The following is a 21,190-nucleotide window of genomic DNA, read 5'->3' as shown; positions in this document are numbered from 1 at the left end:
TTACCTTCAAGCTTTTAAGACCCCAGACGCTATATCTTTTGATAGCCGGGCACCATCAGCTTTCTTCACCACATTTGCTTATTCACCCGTTTTGTCTTCAGCGGTTGTGTCGGGAAGGTGAGCATCATAGAATGCCAATTTACTAGAAGAAAGTATTCTTGTGTCACAACTTTTTATCATACATATTAGCTCAATATTTATTCCACATAGACCAGGTATGAGGAAAGTTTCCAATGTCTTTCCATTCTTCTTAACCAAGTATCATAATTTTATTACGGAGAAGGGTTGCAATACCAAACTCATGCCATGTTGTTTGTATTTACAAGGAAATATATTTTCAACTGGACACTAACATCAAACTTTACAATACTGTCTTTTAAAAATCATGTTTATTATGACATAAGCCATCCAGACTTTTTCTAAACTGTAGTACAAACTTTAAAAAAAAATTGTTCTCCGCAATGTATTGCTCGATGTTGTATACATTTTAGGTCTCAGTATAAAAAGGAAAACAAAACAAAAAAGAAAACAAAGCCAAGATGAACAATTTAAGATTGTGTGCATTCATGCAGAATAAGGCAGGAATACAAATGAATCAAGCTCCCCACTGTGTGAATAACTGAGCCAAGCGTTTTAAGGCTAGCTTGTGTGTGTAAGAGTGCGTGCGTGCATTTATTTTAACTCCTACACAGCCATCCAAAACTGATCTGAAAAGGAGAAGAGAGAAAAGTGGTTGCCCAAACTCTTCCTGTTCAACAATTCCATCATTTCTTTCCTCTTAAATCTCAGAAGACTGAGCTGGCTTCCTCGCAAAGCAGCTACAACAACTACTGCGAACAGGGTTTTTGTTCAGATGGGTCCTGAGGGATTCCCTCTGGAACATAAAACTATTTGAAATCATTTCCACGTGCCCCCCACCCCCAGCCGCCGGGCGAGTGAAGACCCAGCTGTTTTACGAGACATGGCTGCTCCACGCTGCTACCACACCTCCACAGGCAGACATTTACATGAAAGAAAAACTGTCTTCCAGGAAACAGTTTCAGAACCACCTCAAACCTAAAAAGTATGCCTTCAGTCTTAAGATTCTTTTTCACTCCTGACTCTAGGACGAGGCTTCTGCAGAGCAGCCCTCGATGTTGGTGGCACGGGGGTGTTTTCAGCAGGTGTATTTCCATTCTGTTTTCAAAGAACCCCTGTTCTCTCTGGATGAGCCTGTGGAGTGCAAACGGCTCCTGCGATCTTCACCACCACCCTCTGAATCGGGCAGGGCGGGCGCAGCCTCTCTAAGGGTGATGGGAACAGGCAGACGACAAGCGAGGTGCTTCCTCCAGATGATGGCGGCTTGCTCTGTATGACGACGCTCGTCAGATGCTACAGGCCCAGACTGCCATGACTGGAGGCAGAAGCATGGAAAAGGAGGCTGACTGACCATTTACTAACAAATCTGGAGGTGTGAGCACGCGGACGATGGAATTCACACAAGGACCCATCACCTCTTCAGCCGGCTGCATCCAGACTTAAGCGTTCACATCAACTGGCAGCCACACACCTGCCTTCATTTGTTTTAGGCTATCAAACACCTAATTGGCCTTAGCTAGAAACTCAGTCTTCAAAGGAACAACAGAAAGACAAAAACCACGACATTAAAAACCATGGCTGCCGTGAAAATGAGCGGCAGGAGAGAAAGGCTGCGGGCGTCATAAGCACCCAGGCCAGGGAGAGGATTTTCATGAGGAAATACAGGCTTGCGTTTTGTATGTCCCCTTCCAGATTTTAAAACGTAACAAATAAAGTCACTCTAGCACTTCTGGATGAGGGGGCTTCAAAAAGCTCATGGACAAACACAATTCTCTTTTCATCCCATTTCCAATGAGCTCCCCCAAGGCCCCCAGCATCCTCTGACACGGCATAAAAATGCAAATAATGACAACACTCCAACTAGAACTGCATGACCAGGCAGATATACACTCAAAATAAACTGAATTCTTATTTAGGCCGACTGCTTTAAGTCCAGCAGAAGAGATTCATCATCCGCTACTTTCACCTGAGGTTTGAAGGTGACTTTCAAAGGCTCAGGGGTCGGGGTCTCCCCTCTTTCGTGGGAAGGACACACCCCCCGGGCCTCCTCGCCTTCCATCCCACTGAGCTCTCCAGGGCTCAGAGCCTCACTCCGGGCAATGATGTCCACACCCAGCTCCTGGATGCCCTCCTGGCCCTCAGCCCCAGTTCGGTCCTTAGCTTTTCGGAGGCTCCGCATCTTAAAGGCTCCCCTCGAGGGAGCTGCATTTGAAATGGACTTCTTAAATCTCTCACCAGACTGCTTGAGCCTCTCCCCCGACTGCCTCAGCCTCTCCCCAGAAGACTGCTTGAGCCTCTCCCCCGACTGCCGCAGCCTCTCCCCCGACTGCCGCAGCCTCTCTCTCCGCTCAGGGGTGACTATTCTAGTTCTGAGCCTGCTCACATTCTTGTCGAAAGTCTGCCGGGTCTTCTGCATGTTCTCTTTGGAAAATGCCTTTCTGATGTTATCGATGTGCACTTTGCCTGACTTTCTAAGCTTTGCCGATCGGCTTTCTTCAACGTAATACTCTTCGTCCGAAGAGAGGTCAATGGGGGCGTCAAAGAGAGGGTCTTCGTCCTCTGGATTCTCAGTGAGGTTTGGGTCTTTCACGACAGACAGGGATGTCGGGCACCGAGTCTCTTCCTGAGGAGAAAAGCAAGGCATGTTAGTGTTTCCTCTGCAAAGGATATGTCAGGCTGTTTCGTCTTCCAGCCATGCCTTCGGAATCTTCTCTGTAGGCTGGGCTATTTCTCGGGGCATTTCTCGGGGAGTCTCTCTCCTTGACCCTCCTCATCTCCTCCTCACCCCGAGCTGAGCACCCTTATCCACTGCCCTGCCTTCAAATCCAAGTAAGTGTAAGTGAACTCACGAATCTGTGATCTTCACCTCTCCCCATCATCTAACCAATGGCCAGACGTGCCCACCTGAATGTGGCAGACACCTCAAGGTTAACAAGTCTAAAAAGCAATCCCCATCCATCAGCCTCTCCATGTCGGCTTCTTTTCCTATACCTCGCCACACCGAAATCCGTCCAGGTGCCTCCCAGAATAAAAATCTCAGAATCACCCCCAACTGCTTCCAGACACTGTTGGTAGCCAAGCCCTTTCAGTGATACTGCTGCCTACCTTGTTTCTTCCCTCCTCCTCATTCTCTCCATCAGTGTCTGAAGTCAGGGTCTTCCCATCTTGGGTTGCGTTAGTGTAATACTGATCCCTCCACTCCCTGCACATCACTCGAGTTCTCCACGGCCTTGTGCTGGTCACGTCCTGCCTCTGCTTCCACACTGTTGGGAGCTCATTCAGACCCCAAGGATGGCGTTCACATTATTTGGGAGAATCATAAGGCTCTTCACACTTTGATCTAACCGCCTTTTCCAGTCCGGCCACACACAACTACGCTCAATTCCTCCGACACAGGCTGTGTTCACCCCTCCGTGCCCTTGAACCTTTTGTGACTTTGAGCCCCCTTCACCCTCTGTGGACTCAGTCTTTCTTCAAGACTCTGTTCATGTGACCCTCGTGGCTAATTCTACGCCCAATTTAAACCAAAAAGACATGAAAAGGATACTTCTTGTTATAACATTGAATTGGAATTTTACTTTTGTATTTGGAGGTATCATAAAAGTTCGTGGGAAAAGGAAATTAAGAAGAGTTTTTCCACAAATGCATGTGGCCCCTTGTACATGTCCATGACACCTTCATGAAATGATCCCTTAGAGCAGAGGCATGTTGCCTTCTCTGTATTTTATGCCCAGCAGTCATCATAAGACCTTTCCCATAGTAAATATAGCCAATAAATGTGCATTGGACAAGATAAAAAATATATTTCTACATTCAACAAATCGTTACTAAGAACCACCAGTCTAAGTTGTAGGAGCGGAGACGTTTCCGTGAAGAAGGCAGCGTTGCAAAGCTTATATGCTAATGGAAAACATATGAAACATATGTGGGAGGCTTCAACAGGAAAGTCTATAGGTAAAATGGAATTGAAAGTTAATGAGGTTTTCCATAAGCCTTTTTAAAAAAACCATTTTATTGGGGGCTCGTACAACTCTTATCACAATCCATCCATCCATCCATCCATTGCGTCAAGCACATTTGTACATCTGTTGTCATCATCATTCTCAAAACATTTGCTTTCTACTTGAGCCCACCACAAACCTTTTGAAACCCTTTCAAATACAGTGTGTTGGACAGTGATCAGGGCTAAGGTGAAAAAGCAATCAGTGAAGGGAGTTATGCAGGGGTGGGGGGCAGTTAGGTGCTAGCTGAAACACAATGATTGGAAAGGGCTCACGATAAGAAGACATCTGAGCCTAGACCTGAAGGGAATGCATGTATGTCAGGGGGCAGGAAAAACAGTGAGGGAGGCACGGCAGGAGGAGAGCGACTAAGCAACCAGAAAAAGCAGAAAAGAAGCTAACAGAGTAGTAGGAGGGTCAAATCCTGGAGAGCAAGATTCAACACGGTGCACAGGGGGTCTTATCCTGAGTCTTATCCTGATGGGAAACCACTGAATTCATGGAGAGTAGCAGCATGTGAGGACCCATACCACAGAAGGGCCATTCTGTTTAAAAGACTACAGGAGTAAGCTCCAAAGGAAGGGAGGTCCGTGGGAAAGCAGGGAGAGAAGTCAAAGACGGATCAAGGTGCAGGCTGGGTAGTGAGGAGTAGCCTGGTTCTGATCTACTTTAAAGCAGGATTTGTTGCCAGACTTGGATGTGTGGGGTGTTAAAAAGAGAGCGTCAAAGATGATGTTCAAGGGCAGGCAGTCATCCGGTTACAGACATACAGACAACTCCTCCTTGCTGTGTCAACCGTATTCTCACTTTGAAATAATGGAACCCATCCTTGCTCACAATGAATTCTTCCTCAAAACCACCTTCACTTGGTGTACATGCACTTTTCCATCGCTAAAAAGGCCTTGAATACCTGGTCCAACTTACTTTCAGCTTCAGGAACACATTCAGGAACAGATCCGCTCATAAGCCAAGCATGCTCGTATCCGTTCATAAGCCAAGCAGCTAAACAATCAATCTTCTGTTCTCGGAGAGGGGGGAGGGGACAGCAGGGGGAAGAGACCAAAGGGGAAGCAGGAGATCAGAACATGTTTTTCAGATGCCAAGGGACATCCAAGCAGAGATGTTAGATAGGCTGCTGGGCATGAAAGGATGGTGTTCAGGAAGGAGAGAGGGGTGAGCTAGAGACATAAATTTAGGAGCCATCAATATTAAAGAGAGAATTAAAATGAGTGAGGTCATCAAGAGACTGAAGGAATGCGTCAACAGTTACACAAAATGTCTTAGGGTCAAAGCATGTTTCGGAAGTAAGTATACTTTAGATTTTTTAAAAAGAGTATGCTACATTACATAGTATTTCCAGTAAGATCCAAGGAAGAAAAGATTTTTAAATGAAAAAATGAGCACTCTACTAAGTTGGATAAAGGTCATACACAGCCTGATGTTATTCTATGTCAGGTTTTACCATCCAACAAGTTCAGGTCAAGGTAGGTTCTGCTGCCAATTATGTCACGGAAAAACTTTAGATGTTTTTTCGACTTTAGAATGAGAGATGGAAGGGATTTGGGACCCACAGATTCAAAGAGGAGAAATGAGAAGAAACAACAACAAAAGGAGTCGGGAAAAGCTCAGCTAGTGGTGAGAAAAACCCACTGCCATCCCGCGACCGTGGCGCACAGTGACCCTGTAGCAGAGGAGGGCTTCCAAAGCTGCAAATCTCAACAGAAGCACAGAGTGGCGGGGATTGAATCACCCAACCATTTAGTTAGCAGCTAAGCAATACTCAATCATGTGCCACGAGAGCACCTTCTCAGCGAGTGAAGCAAGAAGAGGTGCAGGAAAGGACTGGCCCTCCAGGAACCAGGGGAAGGTAGTTTCATCGAGGAGGGAGGAAGCAACTGTGGTCAAACGTATCAAAATGGCAGCAACTGAATTTGGGAATTACATATGACACACACTGGGGACCCTGGAGCTCGGCTGCTTCATGAACCTAACTCACTAGTTAGTGATTATTCTAAAAACGAAATGGACAAACTAGAGATTATGGGAATTTTTTTTAACAGAAGCCCACCTTAGAACATCTAATTTCTACTTGAGAACCAGACTACATGTATTCAGTTAAAAAGAAAAATAAAAAAGCACATTAACATGTATTCTTAAACCTATCATCCTGATAGCTAAGAGGGTATTTCTGGAACCTTTGGCTATTTATATAAAAAAATTTTTTTTAAATTTTGCTACAGTAATGAAGGGTTCTGGGAGCTGAAAAAACAACAACAAACAAAAAACCACCCAAACCCCCAGCAGGGGTGGGTGTCTCATAACTCTGATGAATCAGTTAGAAGAAAAGCATCCCTCTCACGTCTCTTTGCTGACACCTGCTGCAGGGCGTAGCCTCAGCAACACAGTGTGGGTTGGCAAGGCCTGAGAGCGTATAATTAGAAAAGGGAGGGGGCCAAGGAAAATTATTGCTTAGAAGGGAAAAAATTCTCACAACCCCGCAGTGAAGAATCCTGATACGGTTCAACTCAACCATCACAACTGAACCACAAATAATACTAACGAAGGTAGTCAGACTAACTACTTTCATGGATCTGTTGGTTGCAATGCCTATAAGCTAGAGACAACAGTGAGTACACAGGAAAAGCAATAGAAGATTATAAAGTTTAATTATAGGTGACTCCCAAACACAATTATTACGTATCATTTTAGGTAAAAGCTCCGAGAAAAAAGATGATTCTTGTAACAAAACGAATAAGACAGACTGTAGAAAAGTGGTTTTGAATGAATACCAAAGGAATAGAGTTCAGGAAATTCTGAAAATATGGAAGTCAGAGACTTATTGAGGAATGGCAAGTATCTTATTTGGTAACCACAGGCTTGCACTTAGTCATCAAAATTGGTGGATGACACGATAATACTCCTGGCTTGCATGATGAGAAGGGTCATTAAGGTGAAAGTGTGTTCAAAGTGATGCTATAATTGCATTAAAAAAATAAAAGATCATTTATTTTTAAATGTCAATGACTAGGATCTGGTGAAAACTCTGTTATACACAGCCAAAGATGATACATCAATAAGGATTTTACCACCAAAAGACACGGCCAGGGAAAAGTTGGGACGGAAGAACTCAAGTGGAAATGAAAGCATGTGATAGCTGCATTGATCAGCTTGCAGTTAATTTTAGTATAAGAAGCAATCTCAATATGACCACTTGCACATATCACCTGCAAGAATCATTAGAACTAATTTTAACTAAAAATAACCATGTGGTTATTGCACACAGTTTAATCTATGTTCTATGACCACTGCTGCTTACCACGATCTTATCTCCAATTAGAAGACAGCGAGTGGTTTTTCAAAAACTGCTGCTGTTTCTGTACAACTTAGTTTCACAGAATCTGCAGAGCATCATAGCTTATATTGAGAGAGATTTGAACTCACATTAGTATCTACACAATTACTTTTTCATACTCTCTTCCATTTACTTAAGTAACTGAAGGGGCTCCAAGACAGAGAGGAAAAGATAGGAAGCAAACTCTGGAGCTTCTTCACGGTAAAAATAACAAACAAACAAAAATGTCAATGGGCAAAGAAGAGCCTGTTAGAATTTCTCAGTAACATCTTTCCTGAAGTCTCCATGACTCTTGATTGGCCCCTGTTTTGCACTAAGGTTCTCAGAAGAAGTGGTGGATATTAACTGCGCTTGACACAATGGATGGATGGATGGATTGTGATGAGTTGTACAAGCCCCCAATAAAGGGATTTAAAAAAAAAGAAGTGATGGACATCAGGGCTATTTCCTTGCTTTCCCCAAGCAGGTGGAGGTTAAAGAATGCCCCCTTGGGAGGTAAACCCTTGGAAGGGAAGGTGAAGAGTGGATACGCCATTCTCTAACACCAAATCTGGATCCTCATTACGTATACCCAAGCTGCAAGTAAGAAGGCTGTGTGGGTTTTTTGTTCTGTTGTGTTTTTCTTCTCCAATCTCGAAGCCTGTAAAAGGGCTCCTGGGGCCCTAGAAGGAAAGGGAAATGGTAAAAGATTTCAAATCGCACAACCCAACCTACCTACCATTGAAATACACTACTCTTCCCTTTCCTCCCTCTCTGTTCTCCGAAACAGCCAACAAATATCCACAAACAGATCTGGAAAGCCACTCTGCCCGTTCCAGTGTAAATTTATCAAGCAACAGGGGGCTGTGGTGCATTAACTTATGTGCAAAGAATGTTGTGGGGGCGTTGGGTCCACATTCCTAAGTATCTCACGGCTATCTGTTTACATCATTCAACTACAGGGGGAGAGGCTTTAAAAAGTTCATGGAAAATTCCATTATCAATTAATGCCCCATTCTCATACACTTTGTGAAGGGCCCTCCTAGAATTCTATTTCATTTTGTTTTAATTCTTCTTATGCCTACAAATATCCATTCAAAAATACAGCCATGAGAACACTGTATATATGCAACAGTACACATCCATTCCTAATTTTCTACCTCAGAATAAATTATTTGACATGAAATGTTTGGGTCAGAATTTTCTGTTCTTAATATATGTTACCAGAACTGCCCTCTAGAAATAGTGAACCAATAAGCACCCCTGCCAGCAGAGTATGAAAATGCTTATTTTTTCTGTACCCTGAAACTCTAGGCAGATAATAATAGTGTCTGCTACTATTTACATGGGTAAAGGTGGAATTCTACTCTTAATCCTTTTTGTCTTTTGTGAACTGCAATAATCAAGGCTTTCTTGTTTTTCTATCAGGAGAGGAGAAACTCCAATTTTATTTATTTATTTTGGGGGCTAGAAGTTTACAACACATTATAGCTATTAATATATATATATATTATATATATATTACCAGCTATTTATGTTTTTCTTTCCAAAATACATTATAGCTATTATAACATTATATACATAATACCAGCTATTATATTATATGTTTTTCTTTCCAAAATTTTGATTGTCAGGTGCAGAAAGTTAACTTAACACACAATGCCTCATAAAAATGATTAAACTAAGTGCAAAAAGGCTTGGTAATCAAATACAAGGAACGATCTGTGAAATGATTTGGGAATAATACATTTGTAATATTACAATGAAAATCTGAAAAACTGCCTGATTATTCATGTGGAGAACAGACAGCTCTTCTTACTGAAACGTATATATAAAAACACACAATAGGCAACTTGCATTCTGAAGAGTTTACATGTTCTTGATGAAAATGGAAAGTAAACAAATGTCAACCTACCCTGTGGCCTATCTGGTCCTTCGTTTTTTCTTCTATGAGACAAAGAAGCTGCACACGGGTTAACTAGAAGCTGAACTAGAAGTTACATTATGGGAAGGCACCAAGCACAGCCAATATGCCCAAAGAGCCTTGCCAATATTAAGTTTCAAAGGCAAGAAACAGCCCAGGCTACGATCCACAGTTCATATTACATCAAATGGTAAAGAAGCTCAAAATGCCAACAGTACACTAGCTAACGTTAGAAAAATTTAGATTCAGAGATCTCTGCTGAGAACTTCCTACATTAACACACATGACAGTCCAAATGTGACATCAAAAATCTCCCATAGGACCTGTTGATAATTAAAGAAGATGCAAGAGATTGGAGGAGCCAGGCTAACTACAAGGTCAAGCTTACCTGGAATATCACCACGCGGAATTTATTCTTCTTCATTATTTCCTCTTGCTTGGATTCCACCTTTGTAACATGAACTTGCTGCGTCTCCACTCGAGCCTTCACGTCCTTGATGTGGGCACTGACTTTCTGCGTTTTCTCAAACAACTTGTTAACAACGTAGCCCGTGTTGCTGTGTGCCTGCGAGAGCTTCAACAGGTCGATCTGGACAGACTTCACTGCGTTCCCCATTTCCCGATGTCTCTCTTCTATTCTCTTTTGGCTTGCCTGCACACGGTCCACCATGGAGGCCACCTTGTCCAGCACAGTCACAATGGTGAGAGCTGCATCCTGGTCTTCGTCTTCTGTAACACTGGACAGACGGTTCTGGTGGATTCTATCCGCGTTGGAAGCAGACCCGTTATGCTCCATTTTCTTTCTTTCTCGGGGAACGATGTCCGACCACAATCAATTCGGGCACTTAGGGCAAAGAGTTAGCTTGATAACAGGCAACGGGGTTGTTTGCAGGGTTGGAAACCCCACCCCTGGAGACAGGTCAAGTATTTATAACTACAAATACCCATCTGTGACTGCTCTGAAATATGAACCCTTCCGGCAAAGCACTGGGTCCTGTTCCAGACATGCTTGCTGACTGACTAAGGGGCTCAAATAAGAAGAGGAATGCTTTTTTTAAAAAGTTCACCAAAGCCATCATGAACTAATACTAAGTTTAGAAACTAAATGACCAAAAGAGCAAACTTCCACTCTTGAATGAAAGGGTTTATTACCCCCCTTTAGATATTTCCAAATAGTATTTGTAAAAGAAAGGGAGAAATTGTGGCTTAAAATCAGCCTTTTCTATGAACTTTACTTGTGAAGTGTACTGAAAAGAAGCAATGTCAAGGAATGTAGAAAATAAACACACCAAAGCAGAGGCCATATCGTGAAAACATTATATTAGAACATGCTTTTCCAAATCAAATATTTAATATTCAATTTTGAACATATTCTTAAATTCTACATGCATACGTCTGAATCTCTGAACTACATGTTAAAACAGCTGAATGCATCCTATTCACACTTCAGATCTTTAAACAACAATCTATTCGCTAAGCTAATAACTACAGGACAATTTGGATAGAAGTCTTATATCATTTTTTCCCCGCTCACTTTAAGAGCACTCATCTTTAATGGCCATTTTAGCATTTTATTCACAAACACTGATACAATTTGCTTATGTAGGTTAAAACAAAGACTTTCTTTAAAAGCGAATGCATGTTAAAGTGGTTTAACTGGCTGAGAAAGCTTTATTCCAATCTGGTAAACAACCTATTTTCACAATATCTAAATCTACTTTTCAGCAATCTGCTCCATCTTCACTGCCAGAAACTTTCCCAAATTGTTAGAATTGCTTTGTTTTTCTTCCAGAGAGGAATAATCATATTCCAGTCCATACATCTTATAAATATTTTACATCTAACACACAGTTTTACAGTTCATGCAATAGGCAATGTCTAAAAAATCAGTTACTAAATCTCAAAAACATTTAAATATCTATTTAAACACAGTGTCTTCTAGATTTCTTTTTCGTAAGAAAAGTAATCTGTAAACATCTTTACCTTCAGTTCATGCTTTACCATTGCTGTGATCAGAGTGGGTGTAACTTCCTAACCATTGGTGAAGTGGTCCATCGTTGCAAAAATATTACATTCCGTGGGTAAAGAGCAAGTCTGAGAATTACCATGTGGTACAAATTCATGAAATCAATTTCTGTATTTAAAAACATAAAATGAAGACTACCAAACAGTCCCAAACTGTTGTGGCTGAATACCTCTAGATACAAGTCAACAGTACGACACTAAAAATGTCCAAAAATAAGGCCTCTGAAATAAATATTTCCATTCTTTAAAAAAAGACATAATAAATGTACATCACATGGTCAGTGTACGTATAAAAGTCGTCAGTTCAAACCATTCTGGACGACGTATCTGAAGTAAAATGGCCTAGGTTTTGCTTCTGTCGACGTCCTCTGTTGTTTTTAGGGCATTTTCTGTTTCATTAAAGAAAAAAAGAAAGAAAGAACAAGAAAATTATTTAGGATATTTCCATGTTTCTGAAGGAATTACACAGATCACATATAAGTCATATTTGCATATGATCACGTGAATGGGTTACAAGGAGCTGCTACTGTCCCTACAAAGCTGGGGGAGGTGAGGCCCTTAGGCACAGGGTGCAGGTGTGGACACAAGCAAAATTCACTGGCAGGGTCTACACCGGCAAATTTGTTCCTGACAAAATCCCATCCTGCCTCTGACCCAGAAACTTCCCATCTTCAGAGACCAGCCAGGTAGGAAGCCTGTGTCCTACCTGGACAGGTGGTTTGAGGGCTCGCTAACTAAGACGGAGGATTTGAGTCCACCCAGGGGCATCTCAACAGAAAGGTCTGACAACCTCCTTCCAAAACACCAGCCCCGGAGAACCCCACGCAGCCCAGCTCCCCTCCTCGCCCACAGAGGGGGCCGCCACGAGTCCCAGTGGACTCAGAGACCTCTTAGGACACGGTAGCGTTTCTGCGGCTGTCATCTTTCCTGAAGCAGATCACCACACCTTTCTCCCGCAGAGCTGCTGTCTGGTTCAAGCAGCTACCTCCCAGTTAGCAGCCAAGCGCTGACACCCGTCATCACTCTCAACATGACAAAAATAGCTCAGATGAACAGAGCAATCAGGAAGAAGTGTGCTTATGAAGCTCAGAAAGTCATCACAGGCACTGTCTGGTGGTTTTAGAAAATGACTTAAAGGAACAAAAGAAGTGATTCCACAACCTGCTCAGGCTAGCCATGGAGCACAACCAACAACGTCCTTGTTATTCAGTAACTCCATTCTAATGTTACCCTAGATGTGTCCCACAGTGTATGAATCCCCCGGCATTGTATTCATTAGTGCGCCTGCCCATTGGAACACAAACGTCTGAGCGCTCACCATGCACAGGTGCTGCGTGTGCAATGTGAGGGGAGGGGCAGGGGTGAATACCTCGCCTTGGCTTTGTATTTGGGTTCTCCTAGAAACACACTGTGCAGTTTCCCTGTGCATAAAATATTAAATTCAGGCTGGGCTGACGTCTAAAATCAATGCCGGTGAGGACACTATAATCTAATGGAAAGAAGGTCCTGTAACGATGAGTACTAGTACTCTCCAGTTCCATGTCTTCATTCCATTTCAAAAAGTTCTGGTTTGTCCGAGCTTGAAAGTCTTGGCAATGAAGCTATTTCCATATTGTATATTGTTTTCACCGATTTTTCTCACAGATCCTCATAAAAGCACTTGGAAATTGACTGAGCTATTTCATAAGAGGAACGTGCTTGAAACTATTACCCACTCACCACGATCTCGGAAAAGTCCCAACTTACTAGGGTCATAAGGTTTTCATCTACACACAGTGGTTCTTGACCTTCCTGATACCATGACCCTTCAAAACAGTTCCTCCAACGATAAAATTATTTTTTTTTGCTACTTCATAACTGTAGCACCTGTTAGGAATCGGGCAACCCCTGTGAAAGGGTTGTTCCACCCCAAAGCGGTTGCGACCCACAGGTTGAGAACCACTGATCTACAGAATAAAGGGATGTGGCTAGAAAGATACTTGAGGTCCCTTCTAATTCATTATCCCATTATGCATCAACACACATTAAAGAAGCTCCAAGAAGAAAAACCGACCACCGGGCAGGTTCCTGGGAACAGCCTGTTAAAGAAATATCCCTCACTGTGTCACTGTTGCCATTCGATAAAGGAACACTTGGCTGCCCGGTGGACAAAGAGACTGGATGAAAGTCAGGCAACACTGAGTCCACAGGCAAGCATTTCCAGCCAGTCCTTGGATGGCCAGAGGGATTTTTTAACCGGGTCGGTGTGACATGGTCACAGCGAAGCCTGCTGTTTTGTATTCTGTGGGGGGTTTTCCCCCTATCGTTTCTTTACTCAAACATTATGAGAGGGTTTCAGAGAGCTTGTGAAAATATTCCATCATCTTTTCATTCCATTTTTCCATGAACTTTCTGAAGCCTCCTCCTATTTGATGTGTCAGTGTGCTTCTACTTTGAATCCACTGCCCAATTTTATCATCTGTCATTTTGCCTGCAGGCAGATCATCGGGTGTATGCAATAAAGTACACTGACTTCAGGGCCTAATGCACTGGCTTCAGGGGCCAGATTTTGTGAAAATGATCGATTTACTCGGAGGACTTAAAAAAAAAAAAAATCACTCCTAGAGTTTTAAAGCGAGCTCCAGGTGGTTTAGACTACTAAAGGTACGGCTTCTAGATCAATGGACCATGAATGCATTCAGTCCTGCCAATATCTTTACTTGATAGGCTTGAATCCTCGACATAAAACAATGAAGGAGAGAGACGAGATGCTCTTTGGGGCCTTATGAACCAAACCTTGAAAGGGGCACGGAGTGGCAGCAAGAAGAAGAGACGCGGACCACCGAGGAAGCCTGAGTTTGGGGTGTGAGTGAGTGACTTCAAGAGGCGGCAGCAGCACAGAGCTCAGTACAAGCTCCATTTATTGATATTGCTCACATTCAATTCTTTGCTCACGTATCCATGAAAAAACAATAAGAATAATTTATAAATTATCAAGGGTTGGTCGGGGAGGGAGGGAAAAAATGAGGAGCTGATGCCAAGGGCTCAAGTGGAAAGACAATGTTTTGAAAGGGATGATGGCAACGTCTGTACAGATGTGTTTGACACATGGATACATGTATGGATTGTGTTCAGAGCAGTATGAGTCCCCAATTTAAAAAAAAAAAGCTGCTGTCTGTCGCTGAGATTTAAATATGAAGTAATACTAAGACTGTGATAAAAGAACATTATTTTTATTTAACCTTTCATTTCTTCTTTATTATATGTATTGTGGAAAACGTATATCCATAGGGCATAAAACACTTTGTAATTCGCAGTGAGGAGAAACCATTCTACACGGCTCTTCTGTGCACAGGACAGACCAGTCTGGACATTCTGCTGCTCCTATTATTTTCCCTGAACCCAATCGTCACATATGGTACAGGGCTGGAAGGTCCCTAAAATGCTTTATGCCAATGACTCTCCCCAAGCCTCCTCCGCAGGCACCCCAGGAAGAGTGCTGGAAATAAGCTCTTGTCTACATTCCAGAGAAGAACGACAGGGAGGGACCAGGCCCGTACAGAGACTTCCTCCTGGGTGTTCTCTGGCAGACTGGTGGCCTTTCATTTTCAGTGTGCATAACAGCTACCCATCGTCAAATTCAAGTCAACATTCCTTCCAGCGTCACCTACCTTGTGATGCACATGACAATGGCGACTATGATGGCGATCTGAACAGCCCCGATAATGGCTGCAATCAGAACGTGAGTGAGCTTCTGCCGACTTGGCACTACATAGAGAATACTGAAGTCTGTCTTCTCACAGTGCTGTCCCGTGTAACCAGATTCACATCTGAAAGAGGGAGGGGAAAGAAAGTAGTTGTATTAGAATTATACATTTTAATCATTCTAAGATTCTAAATTAAAAGCCACAAAAGAATGTTAAAATTAAAATAAGCATAAAATTTAATCAGGCTCTCTCTGACTAGCTGGTGGGGGGAGCCCTTTGTGAAATGCTTATTTTATATCAGTATTTTTCCCCCTTACCATTCTACCATATTCATTTTTAGGTTGCTAAATAGTCCTTACTGGGATTATTTTTTTAACTCCCAAACTCACTGCCATCAAGTCAATGCTGATCCATAGCGACCCTCTGTGGATTTCTGAGACTGTAACTGTTTATAGGAGTAGAAAGCCCACTCTTTCTCCCACAGAGCTGCTGGTGGTTTCAAACTGCTGACCATACGGATCACAGCCCAATGCATAAACATTACACCATTTTTTAAAAGAATACATAATATTCCTTAAAAAAAAAACACCAAAAAACAAACCTAAACTCACTGACATTAAGTCAATGCCAACTCATAGCAACTGTAAGGGCTGGGTAGAACTTAGAATTACCCCTGTGACTTTCTGAGACTGTAACTCTTTAGGGGAATATAAAGTCTCATCTTTCTCCTACATATTCCTTCCAGTGGCTATCATATAGTTAACTTATTATACTCTTAAAACACAGAAGTTATTTTCAATTTTTCACAATTATAATTTAGGCATGGTGAACATTTTGGGGTGTGGGTGTTTCTACATGGAGTGATATATCAGAGGCTGGGTACTGGAAAATTGAATGATTGAATAAATTGGTGTAAACATTTACAGTTTCTCAGAGCATAGTGCCATATATATTCAAAATGCTTTTCAGTGTACAAAGTGTAAACATTTAAGATGCTGAGGGAGATGAAAATAAGTTATTAATGAATGGAATGGAGCTGCATAGTCAAGTAAGAACTAATCTTACAAATTATCTGAATTCCAATGAAAACTAAATAAATAAAAGGCAGCAATGTCAGCCGATGATAATAATTTGACAGGGCAAATATTTAAGATCTCTAATAGAAAATATATATTTTTCAGCTGAAGGAAGTGAAATATATTCATTAGGCAAGCTTCCGTTGGAATTTATTAATAAAACATTTGGCGTGCAGGGATGGTATAGGCAATCACTTCCCGAAGCTCCTTATAAAAGGAATTTGAGGCAGCTTATACTAATGCACATAAAATAATAATAGCAAAAAGAAATCTGAGAGAAGGGAAATAAGAAGCTGAGAGTGAGATGAGTCTATCAACCCAAACCTAAAGATTCCTAGACACCTGTCAACAGGCCTCTGATTTTGTTCTATGCTTCCTAGCAGATAAGCAAGGAAGTTATGTAGATCAATGAAGTAGACAGGGGAACAACGAGGGAAGTGGAACCAGCATCTAGGAGATGGTAGAGATCCTGTGAGTGTCAGAGCAACAGCAAGCTAGTGGAGAGGAAGCACTAAGAGGTGGAAGAAGGGGAAAGTGATGGCGGGGCAGGAGGGGGCAGAAGGAAAGAGAGGCAAGCTCTAGGAAGCAAAGGCATAGATAGGGAGATTAGGGAGATTAACAGAGGTGTGCACTTATGCAAATACATTAATCCATAGCAATACTGGTATTGGCCTATGGACATATATTTATAAGGCAATACAATGAAGCTGCAGATGGGTCTTGGGCCTTGGCTCATACCTCCCCTCAATACAAGAACACTTTGTTCTAACAAATTGGCATTTTGTAATGCTCACCCCCGCCCCCTACATGATCCCTGAAGACAAAATGGGTGCATAAGCAGATGTGGTGAAGACAGAGGGTGGTGCCCAGCTATTAAAAGATACGGTGTCTGGGGACTTAAAGGCTTAAAGTTAAACAAGAGGCCATCCAACAGTGAAGCAACAAGCCCCACATGAAAGAAGCACACCAGCCAGAGCGATCTTGCGATATCATCGAGACCGGGCAACGGGCATCAAAAGATTCACAACAAACAGTAAACAAACAAACAAAAATGCACTGGTGAGAATGGAAGGGCATTGGAGTGGAGACCCAAAGTCCATCTGTGAACAATGGAACATCCCCCCACAGAGGGGTCACAGGGAGGGGATGAGTCAATCAGGGTGCAGGAGAGCACTAAATGGTTCATGCAATATACCTCTGACCCCTTGAGGCCTCCTCACACCCACAGCCACCCACCCCACCCGCTATCGTGACCCCAGTACCACTTCCCAATTCGACTAGATGGGAGCATGCACATAGGTATAGGTAAGAAAAAACTCACAACACATGGAACCCAGGAACCGGAATGGGACTAGAGATACCAAAAGGGTAGGGCAAGGAGAGGAAAGGAGGGGAGACTGGGGGATACCGATCGCAATGAATGGCACATAACCACACACACCCCATCCAGGGGGAAGAACAACAGAAACCAGAGAGGAAACCAGAGCGGTCGGTGTGAGATTTGAAAATAATTAGGACTCTACAATCAATCAAGAGGCCACGAGGGTTGATAAGGGGAGAGGAGCTTATCCCAAGGGCTTAATGGAAAGTAAATGTCTAGAAAAGAACAATGGATTATGTCTACTAATATGTTGGATATAACTGATATGTGGATTGTAACAAGAGTTGCGAGAGCCCCCAATAAAATGATTTTTAAAAAAGAAGAAGTAAGAGTCCAGAAATCATCCCACGTGTGGCGAATGGGTTTTCAACAAGGGAGCCAAGATATTCCGCAGGGAAAGAACCATCTCTTCAACAGATGGTGCCGGGACAACTGAACCGCCACATGATAAAGAATAAAATTCGACCCCTACTCTACGTTACCTCACGCAAAATTATTTTAAAATTACCGTATATACTTGCGTATAAGCTGAGTTTTTTCCAGCACATTTTTAATGCAGTTTGGTGTTAAAAATAGGTGCCTCCACTGATATCAGTTTGGCTTAAATGCAAGTATATCGGGTAACTAAAAATGGCTCACAGATATAAATGCAAAAGCAAACGTTAAAAAATTCTTTTGTCGAAAACAGAGAGGTAACTTTTCCTGACCTTGCATTAAAAAATGGTGTCTTAAATATGACACCAAAATTACAAGTAAAAGCAACAAAAATTAAACTGGATATTATCAAAGTTTAAAACTTTTTTGCTTCAAAGTACACTCTGAAGAAAGTGAAAAGACAAGTCAGGAAATGGGAGACTAAATTTTCAAATCATACAGGTATGTAAGAACTTGTACCTGGAATATATAAAGAATTGTTAGAGCTCAATGAAAAGATTTTGTTTTAACATTTAAATGGGCAAAGGGACTGCATAAACATTTCCCCAATATATACAAATGGCCCCATAAACACTTGAAAAGCTGTTCGACATTATGATTCACAAGGGAAATGCAAATCAAACCCACAGTGAGCTACGACTTCATAACTACTAGATTGGCCAAAATAAAAAGTCAGATAATAATAAGTGTTGACAAGATGATGAACAAATTGACCTTCATATAGACTATTGGGGGAATATTGTTCTTAGCAGAATAAACAGTTCGTGGCTTAATGGAGTAATGCAACCACTTTGGAAAATTCTGGCAGCTCCTCAAAAAAGTTAAGCATAGAGTTGCCATTTAACCCACCATTTTCACTCTCAGGTATTTATGTAACCTAAGAGAAATAATCGCATATGGCCACACATAAGAGAATTATACACTAATGTTCTGTATGGACGGATCAATACCAGGCTGGCTTCTAGCAGCAAGTGACATTGGATCTCCCCCACCCGAGCAGAGCTGACCAGAGCTAGCTAAAACTAGCAGCGAGTGACCTTGAATCTCCCCCACACACCTGCAGAGCTGACTAGAGCTGGCTAATAGCCGCTTTATTATCAGCCCGCTGCTCTGCACCTGGCAAGGCCAACTTGGTTCAGTGCCCGCACCCGGCATGGACTGTTTGGTTCAGTGCCCGCTTTGTTCTCGGCCCACGGCTCTGCACCCGGCACAAATATACCCGGAACCGGGAAGACACCTTACATTCCAGAAACCCGGACATACCTGTATCTCCCAGTCCCTGACTACTTTACCTTCTATGGACTCAAGACAGCCTGGTCACATGTTCCCTGGCCATATAAGTACCACCCCTATAGCCTGGGGTGCGGCTCCCTTGGCCAGACACTGTGGACTGTGGGACTTCGCCCAGGCTGGGTTTTTCTCCCCAATAAAGCCTGTTTGTTCTAATTTGACTGATTTGGTTTCTGGTGCCTCTCAACTACCTTACGTGTTCATAGCAACATTATTCATGATAGCTAGAGACAAGCCAACTGTTCATCAACTGTTAAAAAGAACAAGTAGTATTATCCATCCATACAATGGAATATTATTCAGAAATAAAAAGGAATTAAATACTGATGCATACTATAACATGGGCGAACCTTAAAATACTATACTAAGTGAAAGAGATCAGTAACCAAAGACCACATATGATGTGCTCCCCTTGTTGTGACAAGTCCAGAATACACTCTCTATAGAGAGTGAATGATTGATTAGTGTTTGCCTAGAGCTAGGAAGGATGTGGGCTTTGAGAAGTGAACGCTATGGGACAAAAAGATTCTTCTTCGGGTAATAAAATATTCTAAAATTGATTGTGCTGATGGTTGTCTATCTCCCCGAATACATTAAAAGCCACTTGTTTTAAAATAAATAAATGAAAGTACTGTAATCACTGACACAAAAGACAATCTTCATAAAATTAACTCCAAATAGTTGTTCAAAAGAAGTTAATGTTGTCTTCCTACTGTTATTAAACCAAAGGAACTTTATCTCATTGGTCCTCCTTTTCAAAAGCACTCTCCGACTTAAGAGCATGTCGCTCTCTGCAACAAAGCTGCAAGAAGCTCAATAGTAATAAAGTCTCACAGGATTTTAAAATAATGTCTTCCAGGATAGGTTAATGGCCAAAACTCAAAAATATAAACAGTTCCATAAGGAACTCTAACAATCTCCCAGACAGCCCTGATTTATCTCATGATTTTGCGTAAAGCCAATGTGGAGCAACTCTGAGCTATCTACTGTAGGACATTACTGTCAAACTGGCCGATTCTCTTTGGGACAACAGTATTAAAGGCTCAGAAATATTTTTTTAAGGGGCTAGCCGCTTCAGAGTCAAGGAGCACATTCAATCCGGAAAAGACGAAGGCTCAACAAGCAATTACTCAACCATCGGAAGTTTAGAGTGTTATGTTTTAAACGGGAAGAGCGGGGAGAAGGTCAGGAGAAGGAGCTAGTGGAGGAGAGCAAGGTCCAATGCCAACAGTTTCTGGTTGGAAAGACTTACTGACTCCCACATAAGCAGAACAACAGGACAGACATACTCGTACTCCTCCATATTTTGATAGCTTAACTAGGAAAGGAAGAAAAAGATTCCGCCCAACTCCAGGAGACAGAAAGGAACCAAATGGCAGTTTCCCTTTGTCTGTGGAGACATTGCGTGGCTAACTGGACCAAGTCAGGATCGAGAGTTACCGCTCCTAGCAGTAGCAACAGCAAGAGGTGGAATTAGAACAGTAGCAGGTACTGGGCCACAATCAAATTTGTGGACCAGCAAATTTGAGATCTACTTTGTCCTATCTCATTTGCTGCTGACCTTGACCAAGCCACTTAACCTCTCTGGAGCATGGGTACTGTCTCTCATCTTACACTTGGTTCTACATCACCATTATCTTTCTTTGATAAATCTGCTTTGTCATCTATTTTATTTCACTGAAATGTTCCCTATTCTTTACCAATTGTTTAGCCACTCTGAATTACATTGTGACTAAAACCCAAAACCAAACTTGCTGCCATTGATCGAGTCAATGCTGACTCATAGCGACCCCTGTGGGTTTTTGAGACCAAAACTCTTAAATTTGTTTTAGATCATTTTATTAGGGGCTCATGCAACTCTTATCACAATCCATACATACAGCAATTGTGTAAAGCACATTTGTTCATTCATGCCCTCATAATTCTCAAAACATTTGCTCTCCATCTAAGCCCCTGGTATCAG

General features: G+C 42.2%; 2 protein-coding genes across 2 annotated transcripts in view; both read right to left on the bottom strand.

The window, feature by feature from the left end:
• Nucleotides 1–370: 370 nt before the first annotated feature.
• On the bottom strand, nt 371–10,222 carry CAVIN4 (caveolae associated protein 4). The gene is made up of 2 exons (XM_045296613.1): nt 9,723–10,222; nt 371–2,701 (listed from the first exon to the last, which is right to left on the bottom strand). The coding sequence occupies exons 1-2, from the start codon at nt 10,128–10,130 to the stop codon at nt 1,991–1,993; spliced, it is 1,119 nt and encodes a 372-aa protein (XP_045152548.1). The 5' UTR covers nt 10,131–10,222; the 3' UTR covers nt 371–1,990.
• A 415-nt stretch (nt 10,223–10,637) lies between these two features.
• Nucleotides 10,638–21,190, bottom strand: part of TMEFF1 (transmembrane protein with EGF like and two follistatin like domains 1) — a 73,693-nt gene continuing 63,140 nt past the window's right edge. Inside the window, exons 9-10 of the mRNA XM_045296530.1 lie at nt 15,010–15,168; nt 10,638–11,748 (exon numbers count right to left, since the gene is read on the bottom strand). Coding sequence (XP_045152465.1) covers nt 11,664–11,748; nt 15,010–15,168 — 244 coding nt within the window. The 3' untranslated portion in view covers nt 10,638–11,663. The remainder of the gene's footprint in view (nt 11,749–15,009; nt 15,169–21,190) is intronic.

Source organism: Echinops telfairi, unplaced genomic scaffold (genome assembly GCF_000313985.2).
Source record: "Echinops telfairi isolate 266 unplaced genomic scaffold, ASM31398v2 ScPeMD7_7410;HRSCAF=8448, whole genome shotgun sequence".
In the NCBI taxonomy this organism is placed as follows: domain Eukaryota; kingdom Metazoa; phylum Chordata; class Mammalia; order Afrosoricida; family Tenrecidae; genus Echinops; species Echinops telfairi.
The sequence above is the reverse complement of the archived record's forward strand: the minus strand, read 5'-3'. Positions and strand labels throughout refer to the sequence as shown.

What these genes read in the sequence shown, in the direction of transcription:
- CAVIN4 (XM_045296613.1), bottom strand. Translation starts at nt 10,130, where the DNA reads ATGGAGCATAACGGGTCTGCTTCCAACGCGGATAGAATCCACCAGAAC. An exon ending in TCCGCGTGGTGATATTCCAG is followed by an intron (nt 2,702 to 9,722) that starts GTAAGCTTGACC and finishes TTTTCTCCTCAG; the next exon opens with GAAGAGACTCGGTGCCCGAC.